This window comes from Neopelma chrysocephalum, unplaced genomic scaffold, assembly GCF_003984885.1.
Source record: "Neopelma chrysocephalum unplaced genomic scaffold, ASM398488v2 Primary Assembly neopelma1_59, whole genome shotgun sequence".
NCBI classification, from domain to species: domain Eukaryota; kingdom Metazoa; phylum Chordata; class Aves; order Passeriformes; family Pipridae; genus Neopelma; species Neopelma chrysocephalum.
The window spans coordinates 5,426,554-5,450,508 of record NW_020897714.1 but is presented as its reverse complement, the minus strand read 5'-3'; the positions used below and the strand labels follow the sequence as shown (position 1 = coordinate 5,450,508).

At 35.2% G+C, this 23,955-nt stretch overlaps 1 protein-coding gene across 6 annotated transcripts in view; it reads right to left on the bottom strand.

Annotated features, from left to right (window-relative positions):
• NAV3 (neuron navigator 3) overlaps window positions 1–23,955 on the bottom strand; it is a 415,221-nt gene that overhangs the window by 141,392 nt on the left and 249,874 nt on the right. For all 6 annotated transcript variants that reach the window (XM_027679763.1, XM_027679765.1, XM_027679760.1 and 3 more), the window contains 4 exons: window positions 22,140–22,212; window positions 18,308–18,485; window positions 3,392–3,460; window positions 590–729 (listed from right to left, as the gene is read on the bottom strand). In XM_027679763.1, coding sequence (XP_027535564.1) covers window positions 590–729; window positions 3,392–3,460; window positions 18,308–18,485; window positions 22,140–22,212 — 460 coding nt within the window. The remainder of the gene's footprint in view (window positions 1–589; window positions 730–3,391; window positions 3,461–18,307; window positions 18,486–22,139; window positions 22,213–23,955) is intronic.

Sequence of the window (23,955 nt, the reverse complement as noted above, 5' to 3'; positions counted from 1 at the left end):
AAATAGCATCATGGTGAGAGAAATGGAAGGACCCAGGGAACTCAGTTTGTTGTTGTAATGGAAGCTCATATTTAAAAGAGACAATAAAACATGAACACTGAATCCAAATCCCTGCAAAATTTCATTACACTTGACTTAATTTCCAATCCTCTATTCAGTATTATGTACACAGTAGGTAAGGGTCTTAAAGAATGTAGCATTCTGATGCAAGTATAATATTCTGATTCTTATCCATTAGAGCCTAAGATGCAAAGTCCCCTGAAAATTATGGCAGTCTTCCTTTGAGTATGAGTAGACTTGAATATGGAACAAGATTATAGGCATCCAGTATGGATTCATTTTTACTTCAGAAAAATCACCCTATCATATTTCCATCAAAGAGGGATAAAATACAATTATAACATCTTGCAAGTTTTCATTTCTGAATTTTAATCCCAATTGAACCACAAGTCCTAATTCAGGCCCCAATTTCCATAGGTTTTCCTTGTCAAGTCTAAACACTACATTCACTTCTTTGACCCTTGTGGATGGGGTTTTTTTCTTTCTTGGATGTTATGTAGAGTGAACTTAGTAACTTTAAATCACTTACCTTTTTCATTTCCATTTGCATATTGTGGAGGCTTGTTTTTGTCAATGCTATTAAAGCTCTGACTTCTCCGATTTAAATTGGAAGCTCCCTGGACTTTGGTACTGCTGCCTGCAGCTGGCACTCTTGAGGGTCCTGGAAGCCTGGAATGGTACAATGAGAAATCAGTTCATTTTATGTAATGCAACATATAGTGGAGACAGTATGCAAATATCAGACCAGAATTTAAAACCAAAAACTGAAAACAATGAATCCAGGTAAGCAACAATGAACAGGAGGATTCAAATTAGTTAGACTCCACAAATGAAAATAAAAGCTCATCCTTATGCACACAAAAGGGAAAGATGCTTTATAGAGTCACAAGACATGTAAGAAGATGCTTTGCATTTGCCATTAACATTGCTAAAACAGATTCACCCTAAAAAATATTAAAGTGTAATATCAAACTTTATTAAAATCTGTCACTTTTGAAGAGACAATGTTACAGAAATAGAGTAGAAAGCACAACAATACATAATTGAGAAATATTTCCTATTTCTTACTGTAATAAATGTCTCACAGTTGTGTTTAGCGTAAAAGCTTTTTTAGTTACCTTCACCAGTTATTTTCAGAGGCCTATTTGCTAAAATGCTCCCACCTTACTATTATAAATGAAAAAGACAGAAAATACATATTTTATCTAGATACTACAGATGCATTTATGCCTTTTAGACAGAAATACAGAGTGTAGACAGACTATACAGTTCATTTCTTAGTATTTGCTGCCACCATCTGAACCTTACCGTGTGGCTATGCTAAGGAAAAAAATGTAGACCCTGTTGTTCCTGGCATGTATCTTTTTTCTGCCTGAATCTGTTTTCTGATGTAACATTCCTTAGTACGCGCCTACTTCAAACTTTCTGCAGCATCTTTGTGGGCACTCCTTTCCAGTTTTGTTGTTTGTTAGACAGATAACATTATTATGTTATTTGTTAGACAAAATGAATTGCTTGAATCAGTCATAGGCTTTTGCCATAGGAAAAGAGCATCTCTCCTCCATTTCTCTCACATTGGAATGACATGATGATTTTAATAATGGCAATACAAACTATACTAGTTATCAAATTCTGTTAGTTTCACTATTATGAAAGAGTAGCATGAGAAGGCAGGAAAAAAATCACATTACAAAGAAGTACAAAACATTTGATTTCTTCCAAACTTTTTGTTTGTTTGTTGAATACACTGGCATAACAGAAATGTTCGAATCATTTTATTTTCATTAGCAAACATATGTAAACAGCTCCATGATCTCTTTCTTTAGCAGTTTAAGCCTCAGAGAGCTAATCTATTCATTATTTTTATGACTCATTCTGGCTGCCAGTCTCTGTGCCGAACTCAGAGCAGCCTGTCTCTGCTAACCTTTACCATGACCCATGAATTCAAGTGATCTTCTGTTCCCTGAAGAATGCACTAAAACAAACTTAAAAATCCATTTGCTCCTTCTCATTACCCTAATTTGACAGGCAGTAAGAGCCCTGAGATCATTTGTCAAAGGTAATGAAAAAAGCAATGAAAAGGCATGTGCAACACTGGAAACTCATCTGTTCTGTTAAAATATAAAATAGTTCTGCATATATTCTGCATGTCAGAATTCGAGAACTTGCCACAGTAAGCACATTATACATGAGGTCATTTGCTCTACACACTTTCCAGTTTACCTCATTTGCTGACTTTTTAAATTGAATTCAGGTTTTAAATTGCTTTTGCAGAATCATGTTAAGCAGCTAAGGAAATGCAAAGAGTATAACAAATAAGGGACAAATCACATACCTCTGAACAGGCTTCGGAAACACTGCCACAGATTTAAAGTATTAGACAATAAGACTGTTAACCTTGACATGTTGAATGTGGACAAGACAGGAGCATCAGCAATAAGGAAAATGAAGACCTATAAATGCAGGTGCAAAGCAACCGGACCATGGAATAGCTCATTTCAAGCTATCACCAGCCACTCAAATTGTGTTAGTGTTGTACAGTGGAAAATTCAATCTTTATTTTAGATTACGCAGTTAAGAGGTCATTGGTCTCACCAATGAACTGTACAGCAAAGGTATAATTAATGAACACACTAATTATTCCTTCCCCCCCCCCAAAAAAAAAGCTAGAAACAAGAGTAAGCTTTAGACCTCAGCTTCTTTCTTCTGCAATCTGGCTTGTAGATTTTAGTGCTCGTGGAATGACAGACGAAATCTGAAACAAGTCAGCTCCTACACACAGCTCTGTCAAATTCACTATCAAAACAAAGCATCTAATTCATGGGGACTGTGTGCAGGCTACTCTTGATGGAGCAGAAGTCTTGGAAGTAATTCTTTTTTTTCTGCTCTATTTTGCTTCTGAGTAAACTTGGCTCCATGAACTTGACCTTTCAGGTGGGTTTGCTATACGTGCAAAATATCTAGTGGGAACTGGGATGGGCTCCCAAACTTCTTTTCACTCATGACTAAAGTCAGGATTTGAGCCAGAGAGTACAGAGCACTAAAATCACCAACTAATCCTTCACATCCAATATTTTACATGCAGGATACAAAGATGCAGGATACATAACAACCAGAAATATTGCTAATATACAGTACAAATCAGCCAAATGGCCAAAAGCCAATTAATACAAGCCTTTTCTGTGGCAAAGCTCATCATTGCAAAGCTTGCACACATAACAAAAATTAGACATTGTATAGTGTCTGCGAAAATCCAAAGGACAAAATATCAGAGGGTATATACTTGCTTGGGTATCACTTACAAGCAATAAATTAGAGATATTTAACTGACCTAGAAGCCTTTTTTTGACTGGTTGCAATTCCACTGTGATTAGACTGAGTTGCATATCTGGCTGTGAGACTGTATGAGAAGAAACAGAGAAATTGAATTAAAGAATTTCTTTGAATATGTATAGAAAGAACACACTTACCAGCAAATTATGAGTTAATGAATGCAAATTGAACGCAGATAGAAAACATAAATTAACTGGCAACAATATGAAACAATGTAAACATGCAGATTTTTATGACAGATGCAATGAAAAAATTATGAAATAATGGATATTGTTATAATGTGTCTCATTTGCTAGAAATTATCTTATGAATAGACAAAGTGGGCAAATTTCCGTAGTATCTGAATTACTGAAGTCTAGCTAAATTCACACAGAATGCACCTTTGTACCTTTTTTTTTTTTAATCCATGAAAAGCAATAAGCACAAATACACACCTACGAGTCTCTCCAGCAACCTGACCACATTCACAGTGTGGCAGTTAGGAACAGATTTGCTACACCAAAAAAATTCCCGCTAAAGCAAGGTTACCCTTCTGACAGTAGAACTACATGGAAGAAGCATCCCATCATAATTTTGATTATTGTTACAGCAGCACAGGTCACAGCACAGGTATGTGATGCATTATCCAGGCAATGAATCAGAGGCTGCATTAGGAAAGCCCTGACATGTGCTTAGACTCACTATGAAATACCATAGGAAAATGCACCTGTGTCTATTAAGGCATCCAAGTAGTATTTCTGCAACAGAAGACATTCTGTGCTATAGAGGGCTAAAACCTGTATGTTCTTTTGACATGCAACATTACTAGACAGAAAATTTATTCCTCTAATCTTTTAGACATTTGCATAGGGGATGTGTCAAATGTATGGCCAAGGTACAGCCTTCTGTCAGGTAACTTCAGTTTCTATAAACATGTGTATCCTTTGGGATCCACACAGACTAAGGATGTAGACAGGTGCCTAATCCAGGTGCAATCACAACATAAAATTCCTTGAATTATTAAGGAAGTGATGGATAACTGAGTAAGCAGAAACTCTGATAGTCACAGGTCTAATTTGTCTCTCAGAATTCTGCATCTTCCACAAATTCTTCTGAGTAGCAGCAGAAACCACAGTGCTCTAGTCCCGACTTTATAGACTGGCAGCACTTATAAGAAGCACCTGGTGGTCTGGAGTCTACCAGAACAGTGTTAAGCAATTTCTGCTAGTCCACTGAAGCAGACAGCCTGAGTATAGAGTAGATGGGAGAAGTCGTCAAGTGAGAAAGGTCTTCTTGTATTAATTATCACAGAAGTCCTGAAGAGGGGCTAGAGGAAGGCACAATCCAAGGGACAATGTGAGACTTGAATGGGCTCCGTGATTGTTGTTACTTTAGAAATTAAACCCCAATAAAGGGTTCAATGTTGCCTCTATTCCTGTCAATTACAAATGGCACATGTGCACATGAAGAATATGAAAAAAAGGAGAGTATTTCAGTCTTAAGGGGGCAAAAAGGAATCATTCAATACATAAAAGCAGCATTCAATTCTCTGACATATATCTTCACAGTACTTCTGACAAATTGCTTTTTTATAGGATCAGAACATCTGTGGAAATTGAAATTTATTATAATAATATGACAATAAAATCAGAATAATTACAGTTTATGTATTTTTATCTATCTAGTTTTTAGTATATTGAATGATATTTCACTTACAGCTATCTTTCTTAGTAATATCTGGACTTATGATGCAAATGTGACATAGGTTGTTTTGCTGAAATGGCTACATTTGTGCCTGGCATAATAGCTCATCTTTTGATGAGATGAAATGGATAGCTGGCCATCTGTGTTGATTAATATAAGAAGTTTGTGAGAAAAAATGGTGTGTCAAAAAAAATCTTAGTGCATTATGTTGTAAAAAGTAAAATGATACACAGTACAATCAACACAGACAGTGAAATGGAAAAACAGAGTGAATAGGATGCAGTGCCATAGTGTATTGTAGCTTTTCTACCTCAAACAACACATTCGAAAGTAACTGGAAAGATCAAATAACTTAATCTCAGTGTTGATAAGCTAGTCCACAGACTTTTTAATAGCAATAAATACATAAAATACCTATCTGGACATGCTTACTAGAATGCTTTCCCTCTGTGTCTGTTGCTTGGAACTCCATTCACTAGCAAATTCATGAAACATCAGCCTATAGACTGCTTTCAAACTTTCTGGACAGGCTTGAAAGGCATTGATGAAAGTCTCAATGTCAGTAAAGCATGATTGGTTAAGCATGATTTCCACTACGGTTGAGTAAATTTATTTTCCAAAGTAATGTGGCAAAAGAAAGGGAAAAAGAGAAATTTAACAGCTCATAAACCAGGTGCATCAAGTTCCTAATGACTTTGGGTTTTCCTTATCAGTCAGGACTGGATGTTTTGGGCCCACTGAAGCTTTGCACAGACACCTGTTTCCCAGCTGCTGACCCCACTTTTGCAGATGTGAACTGCAACACAGTTATGCAGACTAGACTTTAGCCTAGCCAAATTAGTATAAACAAATATTTGCCCCCTGTCCTCTGTACCACCACATAACTATTTATGGGTAACATCTGTCAGTCGGGAAAATAAACCTGTTTTGTTTACAAGTCCACACAATCGTATAATAAAAATGTGTCTGCAATAAAGCAGCAAATGCATCTTAACAGACCAGACAGTACTAGTTTAAATCTACAACATTTAGGACAAGGAAGGATTTATTTGTCAGAGGGCTGGAAAGGGGAATTTTGAAAGCCTCTAGTTCTCAGCTGTTGGCTACCAAGACCCTTTCCACTGCCACAATACTCCTACCAGCAGTCTTCTGTGGCTTTGTCACAGCTTTGACTCCTTAGAGGAGTCACAACAGTCACCTGCAAAGCACAGCCACAGCACATTTGCAGGAAGGGGACACACTACAGAGGAGACCAACCCTGACTGCAGAGCCTGCAGGAAACCCTGCTGGTGCCAGAGCTACTGCCTAGCATTGCAGTGCTGGGGGCAATCACAATACAGGACCTGTGCCAGGGCCAGGTATCATTCTTAGCTCTCCTCTTCCTGCTAACGCATAGGGAAGAAGAGCAAATTCTCTTCAAAACAGGTAAGATGGCACATACACATCTGATACCAAATCCTTTGAAATCATCAGGACTCTGCAAACTAGCTTCCAGGTGGAAATCATCAATATTTTGTCTTACAAACCAGAGAAATACTAGTCAACACAGACGATATGATATGGTGACAATGGGTACTTCCCATTGCTGGTCCATTGATTAAATGCTGCGAAAAAATGGAATAAACATTCTGAGGCCACCCAGAAAGGCAGTTCAGCACAGAGGTAACTGAGGTAGTATTGAGAAGAAGGGACGGTGATGTTTTTGACTCTGAGGTGCTGATAGAGAACACCACACCTGTACTGTGCTGACTGGTTGCAGAAATCAGGACTCTGCATTACCCCACAAGGCTTTGTGGCACAGTCAGTTGCTCCGGCAAACTATGCACCATGTTCCATCATGATGGGGAAATGATGGAGGTCATTCATTTGCAGGCAGGATGGGGTTAAAAAAATGGTCCTTTAAGGTGTAGGTGAAACTAGGAAATCAATATCAGCTACAATACTAAATGATCTGAAATGCCCTCCCACTGAAAGTACTGTGAAATATTCAACAGAAATTGGCAAATAAGAACAAGGATTACAGAGTGCCATGTCCTGCACTTGGGTCACAAAACCCCCATACAACACTATAGAGTTGGAAAAGAGTGACTGGAAAGAGGCCTGGAGGAAAAGACCTGGTGGTGCTGGTCAACAGCATCAGAACATGAGCGAGCAGTGTGCTCAGATGGCCAAGAAGACCAATGGCATCCTGCCCTGTATCAGAAAGAGTGTGGCCAGGAGGACCAGAGCAGTGATTGTCCCTCTGTACTCAGCTCTAGTGAGGCTGCACCTTGAGTTCTGTTCTCAGTTTTGGGCCCTTCACCACTAGAAAGATATTATGGTGCTGGGGTGTGTCCAGAGAACTGCAGTGAAGCTGATGAAGGGTCTGGAGCACAAGTCTGACGAGGAGTGGCTGAGGGAGCTGGGGTTGTTTAGCCTGAAGGTTCAGGGGGACCTTATTGCTCTCTACAACTACCTGAAAGGAGGTTGTAGCCAGGTGGGAGTTGGTCTCTTCGCCCAGGTAACAAGTGATTGGACAAGAGGAAATGGGTTCAGGTTGCCCTAGGGGAGGTTTAGATTGGATATTAGGAGAAATTCCTTCATGGAAAGGGTTGTCAAGCTGCCCAGAATAGGCTGCCCAGGTAAGTGGCTGAGTCACTGGAGGTATTGAAAAGACTTATAGATGCGGCACCTGGGGATATGGTCTAGTGGTGGACTTGGCAGTGCTGGGTGAGTGGCTGGAGTTGATGATCTCAGATATCTTTTCCAACGTAAATGATTTTACAATTCTATGAAAAGGGAAGGCAAGTGACTGTTTGACACTGGACTAAACTGCCAGAAAGTCTATCTTGTTGCTATACAATATATCAGAAAAGAAGTAGGTCCTTGAAAGTGCATGTAAACCACAAAAAGCTGAAGGACAGAGCTTCTATACACCTGAATGGAGCACAAATCAGGCTGAAAATATTTTAACCTCCTTCTTCAAAAAGTAACCCATGCATTTTCACCCTGAATATCATTTACCTTTTATTAAGTCTTCCAAAGGATCAAAAGGATCATGTTACATCACACTGTCATTTTTCTATAATGTTAAGAGTCACTGGTGGTTCTAAACTGTCAGCTATGTGAAGCGTTAAAATTAGAAAAAGACATAGGGGTTTGTAGTATATCATCAAAATCTTTCTTCATTACTGGTATACTTGAATTTTAATAAGCTCTTGACCTTATAAAGTGCATTTATATCACTAGTGTGACTGCACTCCAGAACTGTTCAAGACTTTTGTATTAGAAAAATTCTCTGATAAAGACTAGTTTAAAAAGTATGCATTGTAAATGTAAAAATTTCCCTGGAAGGTCTCAATTAAAAAAACTTGTTCTTTTCAATTTTTTTTTTTTTCAAATAAGCTCCTTAGCTGCTCATCATCCTGCCTGGCAAAAAGAACAAGAGATAATATTCTAAGGTATACCTAACTTCAAATCCCAAGTGTGCCTGGAGAGACACCACAGAAAACAAAATTTCCAGGCTCCTCACCATACAAAACAGTTTGGACAGGTAAAAGATCCTTGATTCCTCAAATGGACAGGCAAAGAACTCTAAGGAAAAAACCAAAAAACTTGATTTTTCACACAAACAATATTTTCCAGACATTTCTTTTCCCTTTTAGCCCTGTCTTGGTGAATTAATATCTGGCTATATCTATACATATGTATATTTATATCTACATATATCTATACATATTTATTTATTTATAAATGTTATTTATTTATATATAAATGTTATATATGAATGTGTATATTATAGATGTACCTATATTTTATAGATGTAAACTGTCTGTATATATCTAACACATAAAAGCACATTTATTTTTTCATTTACAAGAGGAAATATCTGTGGTTCAGGCAGTTCTAGTTCATACCCTGTCACCTGTTCTAAATTAGTTGGACATTTCTTCTTTGCACTCTTTGAACTTCTGGCATCTTACACAAGAAGTCTGTCTTCAACTGATTCATGCTTGGAGGTACAAGCAAAATCATGTTTTCAATGTTTTTCTATTGTTCACAACTCATAAACCAAAATGCAGATAAACCAGTTTTGCATCAATATTTATGTTCTTGAAGAATATAGAGACTTGTAACAAGAATGAATCTTCTGCCACAGTGACCATAGCTTTCCCATCCTGGTCCCAGTATTTGTACTTACAGGTATTTTGCATTATTTAATGAAAGGGTATATGAACTACAACATTAAAGAAACAAAATGGATATCAAGCAATAACTGTGTATCATGGTTTAGGACACTGTGCTAGTTAGCTTCTGTGCTTAACCTGACCTGTACCTAAAGTGCAATCTTTCAAAACCCACTATTTTTCTCTGAACAACTTGGCCAAGTGGATAACAACGTGCTGCCAGAATTAGGACTAGGCCCTTAGGGACCAGTTCCACCCTTTTATGACCTTATCTCCACACCATTTATGATCTTTCACTAGAACAAAATTATATCACAGGATCTGCACAGAATCATATGCCACCATTCTGTTTTACAATTTGATAGAGTAAGACTGTAATAAAGTTTTCTCGTAGAGGGAATGAAAAAGGATGTGCCAGAAACCCTGATGATGATACTACTTCAAATCTACTTGAATTGCCTCTTGAATCTTTGCAAAGATTTCCAGAAAATCCACATTCCTAACACATCCTAAAGTATGGCTGGGACTGCTATAAACCTGCATCAGTCAAACAATTATCACATAGTTAAGTCTGTTTCTATTGACTGTATTAAAAAATATTTACAAGCATTTTGTTTGCTCTCCTCATTTATTCTAAATTAGTAAAGAGCTTTGCAATATAAAAAAAATACAAGAGATTCTACCAACATTTCAGCTGTGTTCCCATAAGCATTTTCAAAACACAAATACATTCTTGTGTGGTGAATTTCAAATATAAAAAACCTCTTTTTTTTCCCACTTCTATTTTAATTCATTTTCCACGGGCAGTAATTATCATAAACAGCACTGCCTGTGCTTCTTTGGAAGTGTACAGATTTTTAGTTTGTTTTTTTTTTTTCAGTAAATGAAGAGAGAAAGTCATCTCCTCCACAGCAGCTGCTCTATGGAATGCTATTTCATTAACTGACACCTGCAAAACAACAATATGTAGAGTATCAAATTTGTTGCACAGTCTGTGAAAATATTAAGAGCTAATAGTTGACAAAAAGGACTGACAGAAGCAAAAAAAGTAGCAGTACAAATATAAAACTATGCCTTGAATGAATGCAAGAATACAGTAAGAAAAAGACTGAGCCACACATTGGTAGCAAGGAATCTATTAAGGAATAAATAGAACAAAGACAGAACATTTTACTTCAGATCAGGTAAAAAATGAATCATATGGCAAAAGAAAGAGTGAAGACTGCAATAATTCAATATAGCTCCCATTGCACTTTACGTGTATTTAAATTTAATTTGCCATATACAAATAGCTATAGGTAAGATCAGATGTTCAGAAGACATCAGAATTAAATAGGTGGCAGGTCTGGGAAAGGAATAAGTGCGTGGACATTTGCATCAGATTTCAGAGAATGACAAGAATTGATGAATCTCAATGGAGAGTAAGGGTAGAGCAACAAAGAATGTCTGAAGGAAAAATAACTCCATTATATTCCTTCAAAAGAAAATATATAAAAGGTTGGATTCAAGTGCTACAAGGATGAATAAAACACTTCCCATTAATTTCTACATGATCTGGCTTAGCAATAGTGAAAATCATGGCCAAAGTGCATCAAAACTGACATATGAAAAGTGATGAGTGGCAAGGGTAACACATGCCAGACAATGAGAATATCTGAAATGTACAAAATGAGAATTGCCACTAAATGGATTAAAAACACTCTTTTGAAAACTGTAAGAACAGACAATAAGAAAAGATGACAGTTGTGTTTTGAAATGCAAACAGAACAAGAGGCATAGAAAAAAATATTGTTCTTGAGCAGATGGCACAGGTAGAAAACAGTGTAACTACATGTCACATGTTCCTAAAGAAAATGTTCAGACAAATATTAGGTACTTTGCAAAGAGAAAGAGCTGTAATAACGCACAAGGGGAGGTACCAAACAGTGAAGGACAAGTTTTAAGGATCCAGCCCACAGAAGTATGTAAGAAGGCAAAAAATACAAGCAGTTTGTGAAAGATTGGTAGTGAAGTGGTCAAACAGGAGACGAAAAGCTTAAAAAAATATGCAATGTTATTGACAGGCTTTCTGGTTTACATGCTTTTATTTTCTATTTATATTTTTTATTTTATTGTAGGCATGCTATAGTGTGCTAGAATAAGATATTATAACTATAGAAAAAACCTATGTGTTTTAGAACCTGAACATCACTTTGAAATACCCTTTTCATCCCTTATTTTAAGCTTAAGAAATGTTATTAGATATGTTCTTACAGAGGATAGGCTACAGGGAAGCAGTATGTCAGAAATACATTCTTACTATTGCATTGTTATATCTTTTCTGTATGAAGGTTATTAGAAAGGTTGGTCATTTGCCACCATCAAAAAGTAACCCTTTTGTGTATAAGTCTCTCAAGTGGAACAGAAGTGTGTATTATGAAACTTCAAATAGTGCATTTTTGCATGCTCTTTCAAAATACAGCCATTAAGGTGAAATTTAGGGGGAAAATGCTAATAAAACTGGCAGTAATATTAATATGTAGGAGGCTATGAAGGTGTATTTTTACTATGTTGTGTCAACATATCATAGCCATAGCCTAGAAAATTCCTGAAACTGCAGTATCTCACAGCATGTTGTGGCAGTAATACCAAATGTGTAAATTAATGTCATAGCTATGTGATGTAAACAACTGGCATGTGCAAAATGAGCACCTTTTACTAATGAACTATAGAGTGCTTATCACAGGATCAGATCTCTTCTCTGATTTATGCAATTTATCATTATTAATCTATTTGCTCAGGTACACAGTTAATTGGTACTCAGAGACACTATATTCTTTAGTTACTTGGATGTCAGGACAAATATGATGAAAGAACTTCCTTTCTGAGGTTCCTGCCATTGGGAACCTTGAGGACTGTAATGATGGCATCTTTGAGGATTAGAATGAAACAGGGCCAAAGCTGATTTTCAAGATAAAAAGATATCTCAGTTAAAGTAAAACTAAAGCCCTAAAGACCATTTGAAGGTCAGCTTGCTGCAGATGCTGGTACAATCACATTAAGCAATTTATTCTGCATTGACACATGAAAATACATCAGGTTAGACTAATAGCTCTTTCTTTGCTTAGACCCTTACTAGAAAACAGAGAACAGAAAGAAGAAATATATGTTTTCCTAATTTTTTTCCTTTTCAGTCAAGAGCAGGAACTACCTATCTGTTTCCCTTCACCAAAACCAAGTGACTAGCAACGGCAAGAGCTAAGGACAGTGAAGAGACTTGTTACATCACCTTCCTATCCATTAAAACCAAGAAAGACAGACTAATATGTACATCTTTTGGTTTTTAGTCTATGTTAGTGCAATGCACTTGGTGTAGACAGCTGCAATAATATTTTAAACCTCCAGAATACTGAAACGAGGGCCTTTTTCTAAACTGAGAGTGATGTAACCAAGATTGCTATACAGATTGGCAGTATTCTGACACGGATCTATTTCAATTCATAATCATAACCATTACATTTGCATTACTGTATTTCACACAGCACAAGCTGTGTGTCCAATATACTTAATTTTTTTTCTAGAACTTCTGAGCAGCAGGCAACATGAAACCTAGTTCCTTGCAGTAGTTATATGTGCAACTGCCGGTAGAAATCAGCTACCAACTTTGTTTATGTTCCTAGGAAAACCAGGGTGCTCTTTCAATATAACAAATTTAACAAAATCCATCTGGACCTCAAGCTGTGCTCAATCATTCCTGTACGTGATAAAAAAGTTTGTCCATCTCAGTGAATTTTTCTGACAGCTTACTGAAACCGGTCACTGCCTAATCCATAAGTGAGACAGAACTTCTTTCATCCACATGTGTTTTCTCTTAGTATCTGGGTGGTTGAAAGATCATCACTGCAGAAAGTTTAGATGCATTGCTGTGATAATGGAATCCACTAGCAAAGCAAAGTATAAAAATATAATGTAAGCATTGTTGTCATCTATCTGTACTGACAGATATAAATAAGGCCACCAGCATTGTATTTTTTTAAATAAATCTCAGAGCTGCAATAAAGTCAGAAGGAAAGAGCGAAGTGCCAACTTCGGATTTTGAAGTATTCAATTCCCACAATTAGTCATACAAGAATATAGGGAAAAAAAAGAAATCAGAAATCACATTGAAAACCATTCTCTCTCTTTGGTTGCCATTAATTTACTGCAGATTTTTCCACTAATAGTTTTTTATACTAATATATACACTAATGATTTTTTATACTTAGTGGTACAAAACTATAATCTTCCATAAATAAAGAATACTCTTTGCATAGAAATTTCACTTGCTACATTCTTTTTACATTTCACTTGAAATGTTGCTATTGGCCCCAGGATTAGGTAGGCCAATGATACTCTTTCACATGCAGAATCTTGCTCTCCTTCTGTGTGCACAACTTTCACAATTCTGATACCAGTCACAGACAGATTATATGGGAATAGGAACATCAGAGTATTGCCATACTGACTAGTTTTGGATAACTTTGTTAGGAGCCTGCCATAGAAGATTCATTATCCTCCTATGCAAACTGCACTAAGGGGATAGAGGCTCCTCCAGAAATCAGTTTAATTACATTCCTGACCTGTGTTGTCTCCTAGTCATCCAAGGACAGCTAGCCTCCTGAATTAGTCTCTTGAATTCTCCATTTTTGCACAAACCTAATCCTGTCAGTCTCATGATATTCTGATTATAACCTTCCCCTGGGGCCTCTATTTACCATAATAAAACAACCTGTCTATGAAACCTGTAGAGTCCTAATATAATTTGGTGCTTGTTTCAGTTTTTGTTGATAAAGGGCTCAAACACTGCCTGAATGAGTTTGATACCAAAGAAGGTTGTCTTCAGTGGCATGTGAAACAGGCTCAGACCCAGTAATGGTCACAAACATTGATCATTACTAAGGACATCACAACCTGGAAATGAGGATGACAGTACCATCACCTTCATCATCATCATCATCAGGAGCAATGTTTTAAATTAGGAGGGTGAGACACTAGTCTTGTACATACAAAGACAAAACTTCCTTGGTTTTCATCAGGGCCTGAATACTACCAACCTCTGTATTCTGACCATCTGAGAGGTATTTCTCTCTTCCATGTATAATCTGTATTTCTCTCAGAAAAAGTGGACAGCATTTATTAAACATACTTGTTTAACAAAGAAAATAAAATGGCTTTTTATCTCCCAGAAAATCAAGCTGAAATTAAGCAATATGCTTACCATACATTTTTGGAAACAATAAAGAAAATAACTTTTCTGATAGAATATTCTAACCTAAAATAATAGCAATTACTAGTTGCAACTAAGACATAGTTTCCAAGGCTTAAATTACAACACAAAATGTGGTTGATTATTGAACATTCAAAAAATGTATGAAGCCTACAAAAAACATCCACCATTTTCAGTGTATATGTTTTGCTTTTGCTTACATGTTTACACACATACAAACACATGGATATCAAATGCACTTAAATGTACACAGTGACTCAAAGAGACAGCTTTATTGCTCAGATGTATAACATGTAGAAATATGTGAATCTTCTAGTAGAATAAAATACCCATATATATGAGAATATAATCTTCCAATACCCTCGAAAATTTACTCAAATTAGATTTGAAGTATTTTGCCACTACTGAATAAAGATGAATGTGCCACTCAGATGTTAACAGGTATATTCATTATCTGGCTTCTGCCAAAATAATAGGATAATTTTTCTTGTTTCTTTCAAAAAAAAGGAAACTATTTGTAGGTAATAAAAGACCACAGCCCAAGTTAATGGAACATACTCTCTGTTATGTGCATTTGCCAAATATTTTTTCCAAAATATACACTGTAAGTAATTTTCTGCCTTAAGGCTTCTACATGCCAAACCTTTCCACAGTTATGCTAGATATGCTAGCAAATGAAAAGTATTCAGAATTTTGAAAAACATATTCAGAACTCCAACAGACTAATAAAAAAGGCATACCTGCACATAAATGCGTAATAATAAATTGCCTTAAAGATTAACATCTACTATGAAATGATAAAATAGCTAGTTTTATCACTACTACTTTTAAAAAAAGTAAAATTACTCTATTATTGATAACAGCTAGATCATCTATTGAGTTAATTTCATACGGAAAGTGTGAATAATGTACATTATTATACACTTCAGATTTTATCGCTTTTCAAAATTCTCCATTCAATAAAATAGGAAGGTTTCAGTATCTGTATGAAACTACTTTTTGTCAAAAATATCTGAAGGTCTCAGGAGTCCCATGGAGAAGTCATATCAGTTCCTTAGGACCTTCTAAATCATGAGCTCCTGCCAACTCAGTCATGTTGGTTCCTTCTGTAAGTAATGTTGAGACACAGCTGACACAAAAGCAATCCCAGAAATCAGTTTGGGGAGTAATGTAAGCTGCCTGTCCACATTTCAAGTAGCAAAAGGCAGGTAAAAGGCAAGATGAATCTCTTCAAAGTAATCTTTTCTATTTTAATTTAATATTTTGGCTTCTTTCTAAGCAGAAGCTTTTATTTACTCATTAGCAACTTAAAACTAAAGAGGTGTTTGGGAGATTTTTTTTTAATTATTTTTCAAGCTATTTGTTTTTTGGGGAAAAAAGAATTAATTAAATTAATTGCTGCTATGAAAAAAAAAGGTTGCTAAGTCCACCATAAAGAGTTCATATCAATGTACAATTATATATGCCCATCTATTTGTGGAAGACTTGTTTTCACATGTAGTCATTTTTTTTTTAGAAAGGGGTATATTATTTTATGCTTATTTCCTTATATTACTTAAAAATGAAAAAATATTTTAAAAAATTGTATTTCTGTTTACTTCTAAGTTCTGAAGCTCTTCGTTTTGCTAAGCTCAGAATACTAGATATAATCGTAGCAGAAGATAGAAACCTTTCATACAGGAGAAAACTTTTAGTAGTAGGGACCTTTCTTTATCCATGAAGACTTTACCGAGAAATTATACTCTCTCAGGCAATACAGAAGTTTGTAGTGACAAGCATTAAACTTTGGTATATATGAATACAAACAAAAATTCTTGCTTTCAGTTTTCAGATTGGAAATAAGAAATCTTGGTCTAATAATTTTTTACATAGAAATATTTTATAACTGAAACATAGTTATTAATAGAAATTTAATCAAAGAATTAAATTATTTTAAACTCCTAGATGAAAGTGGAAGGTCTAAAGCACACTGATGGAAGTAGAAATTTTGTTAACCAGCCTTAGATGTCACTCTACAAAAGCAAAAATGCTGGGGTTCTGAGCATGGAATGACTGCCTCTCCTCTTAAGGGAGCATGTTTCAACAGAAAAATAGGAGAAGAAGGTGCTGAAGAACCACAAGATCTTGGAGAATTATGATGAAAAGAAAACTTAATAAAAGATTCATAAACTCTTTGCATACCACACGCAACCCATGTCATCCAAATAGTAAAACACCTGCTTTATCCAGGCTTTTTTGGACAAACCCTTGTAATAGTAGTGATGTATAAAACAATATTGTAACTATTTTATTATTAAAAAATTCACCATGGGAAAAGCAGAAAATGCTTCCGTTCTTTTACTAAATTATAAATAAAATCCAGTAAACAAGGTATTTATAGGAAGCTGGCTAATCTCTTAATTCCACTGATTAAAGCTGATTAATTTCTGAATAACAAGACATTTCTGCTTCTTATGCAGTATTAGATATCCTTCATAAAATAGAAATTCAATTTCAGAAAATGTTGAGAGCAGTCAGACTCTTCTAGGACAACACCATAATTCCCTAGGTTACACTCTAATACTAAATTTCACAGAGAAAGCATTGAAAGACATTAATTTTCAATAGCAGAGAAAATAAAAGCATTTCACTTTTAATGCCCAAGGCAACTATAAATGTATCTTAATTTTTGTATCAAAGGAGATAATTAAAATGCTATTGGCAACACTTTCCTACAAAACATACTTTTAAAACATTCCTAGTTTGAAGACAAACATTTCTATCAGGCTGAGGTGTTAAAAGTTTTTGTCATTTAAAGAAATATGTTTATCATAAACATGAAAGTGTAATTTAGGTATGAATGGACTAAAGAACTAGAATCTCACTATCTTAGTCTGATACTTTTAATCCATCCTAGATCATTGACTTATCACATTCTAGACATATAGCTGTTCAGTAAGTCAGCAAAAACATTTTAAACACGGATATGAAAAATCAAACAAGTACTAAACCCAACAAGATCAAAGTCTTCATTAAGAACTACAGTTTTCATGGCACCAGATGTGAATGGCTTTTTTTAAACTTCCCCAATAAAGTATACATTGTTAATATTGTTTCCATTTAAATAGATATTTGTGTTTCAAACTGGTTCTTTTGTCCTGGCCTGTAAGCAACTACATTTGCAAAATATGTTTTCAGCTGTAGTCTCAAAGAAAAGTAATTCAGCAATTAAGGATTCTGCTGAGTGCCTTGGTTTCCTAAAACTAAATATAAAACTGACCACTTAAAAGAAACAACTAGATTAAGGCTATTTCTTCTCCCTTTCAGAAAAAAAAAAAATCAAGTCGAATCAGGTGCTCAAAAAAACAGAATGTGTAGGGATAAAAAAGAGTTTATAACAAATGAAAGTAATAATTTTGCCTTTTCCCCATGTATTTTGATAATTATTTGAAACTGTTCCTTTAGATGTGGAACTGGGTATGTGAAGAAAACATGAAAATAACCAGTATATAACCACATGGTGTGCTAGCTGTCTCTTATTGTGCAGTGGGTACTAGAATCAATAGTAAGGTAAGAGAAAGCCCTACAATTAATTAAAATTGTAACTAAATTTAATTGGGAATGTTCTCTGCTCTCAATCTAGCTTTACCCCCAAGAAATGTAGGCGTAGTACCAAACAAATACATTGCATCCATTGCAAAAATAGCTAAAAAAAAAAAAAAAGAAAAAAATGCCAAGCTTTTAAGTCTTAAAGTGGCCTAGTTTTTTTTTTTTTCCAAGAAATTTTGTCTTTTTTGAACAAAAAGCTTTCACCCCTGATAAAACTAACTTTTTAACCTACCTTGACTGCATATCTTGATGTGTTTTGGACTGGCTGATTTCAGGTGAAGTTGAAGGGACTTGCTGTTGTAGCTCCACCAAAGACTGGTAGTACTGTTGCTGATGATGTTGCTGCTGTTTGTACCGAGACAAACTGAAAAACAGTCCTAAAATGGCTTTCAAATTTCCATTCCGTATTTCTATTTAAAAAAAAAAAAGAAAGAGAACAAGAAGTGAAAACACATTGGTTTTAGACTTCATTTTTCCACAGTCTCACAGTAAAATATCTCTGTACATACCCATAGCTATACATGTTTATGTCTTATACCTCTTCATTTATCACTAATATCAGGGACATTTTAGATATCACTGATAATTTACTTTTTATTATAATTTTTCTTTGTTTATGTACCATTGTTGCAATAAACACACATCTCTATAATGCCCTCATGCTGAGCCATTTACATGGCCATAAACAAGACTCCATCAAACCCTAAATAACATACATAATTTGAAATTAATACTCCTGCTCAATAACATACAAATATTCTAAGTAAGCAGAAGTTAATTCAGAAAAATCTGAATTCTTTCTGGCCCTAGGTGCACATCCCTTCAACTCCATGGCTTTAAATTAGTCTTCTTGAGTTTTGGGCAAATTCTGTGCACATTGGTAATAAACAGTGGGTTCTAGAAAAATCAAAAAGAATGATATTACAGTCTTACAGGTGAGCACATATCCATTCATACAAATGTTCAAGGAACATGAGGGAAGAAAATGAATGGAAAATTGTTTTTAAAAAAGGTGACTGTAATGCTCATGATAACATCTTTGAACTTTCAAACGACGTGATTTTATAGTTTTCTCTGTTATAATGCTATTTCAAAACTACAGCTTTCACATGAGGCTAACACAGCTACCTGAACAAAATTTTGGTGTTCCACAGTAAAGTTCCTACATCTTCCATTCCTTTCTTAGCCTTTCCCCAGCCTAAGATGAAGGTTTTAAAAGGATAATGCTATTCTTTGCTCATCTGTGACCGCTGTGTCAAAAAAGAAGCCTCAGGAGACTTTAATGAAATTATCTGCAGTATGTAGGTCTGTTCATAACCTCATTATTAGTTTTTTTTGGCACTGACCTTCTTGTGAAAGGTTTTCATCAGACCCATAGACTTGTAACCTAACATGTAACACTGCAATCTTTCTGCATTCCCTGCAAGTCTAAATACTGAGCTGTGAGTCCTACACAGCTTTCTTAGGCAAATTTTCAAGCCAAATTTATAAACAATTACTGTTATATTCATGTCTTGTAAACCATCCTAATTTTCTTTCAATAGGATGATATGGAATGTTAGTACATACACTAACAGGCCAGCAAACACTGGAGCCCTGATGGTCACAACCCGTTCTTCAAAAGCAAACACCATCCTGAGCACTGAAATATACTTTTCAAAATGGAAATTTTTTTCTAAGCATTCATGCTTTCTCATCTTCCCTGTGAAGATGCTGCAGGATCTTTGTTTCCCAATGAGATCGTCAGAGATACACAGAACTTTCTCAGAGCTACCAGACCTTTTAGGCAACCATTACTTTTTCAGTCATGTTTGTTTCAGGAAAAATCATTATCAAGAAATACAGAAAACTTATATTTAAAACTACCCTGAAATTCCCTCAACAAAAACACATAACTATCCATTTTAAGTTACTCTGATTGTAGAAGATTTTCATTACATGACACAAGTTTATTTATTCTTATCTTTTTGCATCACTTAATGTTTAGAAAAAGAGTTCTTTGTTTGTTAAATCCCATTCATCGTTTTTATCTTAAAATTTTGATTTTTTGTGTTAAATTACATATTTTACTATTTCTAAAGAAGAAAGTTATGTTTTGAACTTCTTTTTCTTTCCTACTTTTAAATGAGTTAAAGTTAGAAGATTTCTTGCAAACAAAAAATCCAGAAACTGCTAATGTGTATTAAACACATGCAGGGAAGAGGAGGGGAATGTTTTTCTTTGTGGCAACTGGGTTATTTATAAATTGAGTTCTCAAGCAGAAATTCTGCAGTCAAGATTTGAAAATTACTTTTATTCTAGATCTCTTCATTCAAGTGTTCAAATGAGGTTTGTGAAATCTTCAAACCTTCCTAAGCTAATGGTTTATTGTTCAAGATTCTTTCTGGTCCAGTGATAATACGACACATTTACCAAACTATTACACAAAACTCAATTTCTTCTCCCCAAAAGAAATTATAATACTTATGATTACACATACTAAAAATGGTATATTTAATGGAATCACACTTTTGAAGTACTTTGAAGTAATATCATTACAAAGATATTAGTGGATTTACACCACTCATTACCAACTTCATAACAGCAAAATGACTTTAAACTTACTTCAGAACTCAGTAATAAAATTTGGTTTTGAATACCAATGAGCATTTTAAATCATAGTCCTTGCATTTAACCCCGTGTAGTAGTATTGCTACACAGTTGAAGCTTACATCCTATTAAAATTATTTTCCAAAGTAAAACAAAAGTATGAATAAAGGCATGTATTACAGAATGCACACAGATTTTGATTTATCAAAGTACAAAAAATAAGTGTCATGCACCATGTCATGCACCATGTAATGGTATTAACCAATGAAGAGTATTCTCATTAAATAAATTCATGCTATTCACACATTTGATTGGTACTTTATATGCAAATAAATATAGGCTGCACTAGAAAATTCAGTTTCTAAACAGCTTTGAGGTGAATGACAATATGCAAACTTTCAGTATTCTCTTGTATCAAGATATCTACAGTATGTGGAAAGGTTCTCTTGAATCACTTAAGGAGCTTTCCATAAGTTGATAGTCAAAGTGAATAGATAGTACATATCACAGCTGTGTTACACTTTTAAAGTCCTAGAAAGGTGGAGATGGCGAAAGATAATTCTGATTTAATTTAAAAAATCAAACAGTGGTTAGCATTCCAGATTTTTTCTCCATGAGTCTTCTAGAATTCAAATGAAATTAACAGCTCTGGGAATTTTTTTTTTCCCTTTCAGCTTTTATTTGGGCTATAACCAAAATAAAAATACAGGGTTGCATCTCATTAGTATGTTACCTTCAGCTGCCACAGAGGTCATAGAGACTTTGAAGGCACATAGCACCTTGTAGAACTGCTTATTTTTTACAGGACAAAGATTTATTTACATGTTATTAATTTACAAGAAAAATATTCACCTGCGTCTTACATTAGCAAGGCAAATATTACATAATAATTAACACAACTGATATTTGTAATGGTTTTGATTTACTATATTTATGAATGTATTTGCAACCATATTAGGCAATCGCTACAGGTGACTAATACAGCAGAAAAACAGAAGCAGCAAGATCATTCACTTTTAATTGATCACATCAAAGGAATACTATAATTTTCAGACACATCCTGACAGCACTACTAGTAATAATAAATTTGCTAAAACAAATAGACTTCCCTGGTTTTACTTAACTGAGCAAGATTCTCATATCCTTGTTTGTTGTTTTGAATCACATATATGAACAAGTTAAAATGCTTGGGAAACTCTGTGTCTATCTAATATTATGGAGGTAACATGAAAAGATTAATACTATTGTAAAAGTATCATTTTAAAACATCGTCTCAAGCTTCATAAACATTGAATTTCTTGGTTCAATTTCAAGGGAGAATTAAAATGAAACTTTCTCACTTGCTATCACTAATCTAGATTTGCATGCTGCTCAAGACAGCTGGAGAATGGTATTTAGGTGCAAATAATCTGTGTTAAGAAATTTAGTTTTTAGAAAAAAACCTATTATTTGTTCTGATGATTTGTTTCTCTTACCTTCTGCAGAAAGACCTTGGACATTTACGCCTCTGGCTGCCAGAAAGCTAAGGCAGACATCAACATTCTCAATCTGCAATATGAATAGAAATAACAAGCAGCATAAGACTATTTCACAAAATGTAGAAATGTAGGGAGAGGAAAAAAAAAAAAAGAAACTGCCCAGGAATGAATACTTTACATTCATTGCATACTGCAGCTCTTTACCAAAGTTTAGCAAGAATGATTACTGCTAATTGGGGAACTGATATAAAGCTTTCATTGTCCACTTTGGTGCTTAAAAACAATTCACAAATGCCCGATCCAGAATGGCATGCTGGCAACTCAGCAACCCACCTAGTTAACATAAAACTGGATTTTATACGCTAAAAACAAGCAGTGATGAAAGCTACTTGATCCTTGGCAGTATCTTTTCTTGCCTAGGACTACTGTCATCTTTCTATGATTGCAGCTCTGACATTATTGGCAGAAAATGGTAGTAGCTGAAAGGATATAAATATTGGGTTTACTACTGACCCTAGAAATATATGAGTTCACAGACTGTCTTGATCCACAAGTAGTATATATAGATTTATAAATACCTGCAAAACTTTTAGATATGCTTTTTAAGGACAATAAATGTCAAAACATTAGTAAACACATCTTTAGTAAACACATCTTTTAAAAAGTCTTTTCAAATGTTGAATTCAAGGACATGTTAATATTTATAGGGAATGATAAATAATCTCTTTCCTTAATCAATTACAGGAAAAAAAAAGTCCAAAATCTGCATCTAAAACTGATGAAAGTTGCTAAAAAAATTGGGGTTTACCATAAAGTTTTTATAAATCAGTTTGGCAGGTGTTGCCAATTGTCACAGCTGTGAATGTGGAATAACCATCCTAAAATCAATGGGATTACTCCAACTCTGGCCCAGCACAGCAACTGCAGAAACCCAGGCATTAACTCTGTCACTGTCTTAAATGTTTGTGTAGTTTTACAGCATGAAAAAAAACATATTAATTAGGTCATTTTGTTAAGATATAGAGATGTGACACAGCTAAATCAGTTTCAAGTTGACTGCAGCTAAAATAAGAAGATCTGCTTCTTCCTCACCTCTTCTTCCTCCCAGGTGTGGGGCCTTGCTGCTGCTGCCTTTGCTGGGCTTCTCTGAGCACAACAGGAGCTCCGTGCAGAAAACTTGCCCAACAAAAAGGCAAATGTATTTTAGTCACTCCAGTTTGCTATGCAATCAGATAAGCACAGGAGTCAGCAGAGGGGAAGGTGTGTCCAAGCATGAGTAAGGTATGGTTTGGGAGAGTAAAGGGGAGGTGGGAAGGAGGGACAGGCAGATGGTGCCACTCCTGGTGGTAGCAACAAGGGAGCTGGCTCAGCCCTGACCTCCAACTACACCCCTGCATCAGTCCTGAAAATAATCCATATGATGATAACATTTCTACTCAAACTGTAAACAATGTCAACTGCATAATAAAAAAATTTGAATGGAAATTTTCCTGTCCTGAAAAATTTAAAAGAAATGAAGATTTTTTTGTATATTAGCTATATAACTCGGTGTGTCTTTGAACTTTCAAATGAACCATAATGCAATACCAACTACTCCAAAGGTGGGAAATTCTGCTCTATAATGAAGTACTGGAAGCCAAATAGAGAAAAAAATAAAAGGAGAAAAAGAAATAAAAATCAGACCAACGTGAGTAGCATCCATCTCCAAATAACTGAAAAAATATTTCCTAGCACATATTCTAGATTAACCAACACATTTTTCATAATGGGCATGTCCCCTTTGCAGTAGTTCAGGAGCTATAAAACCCCCCTA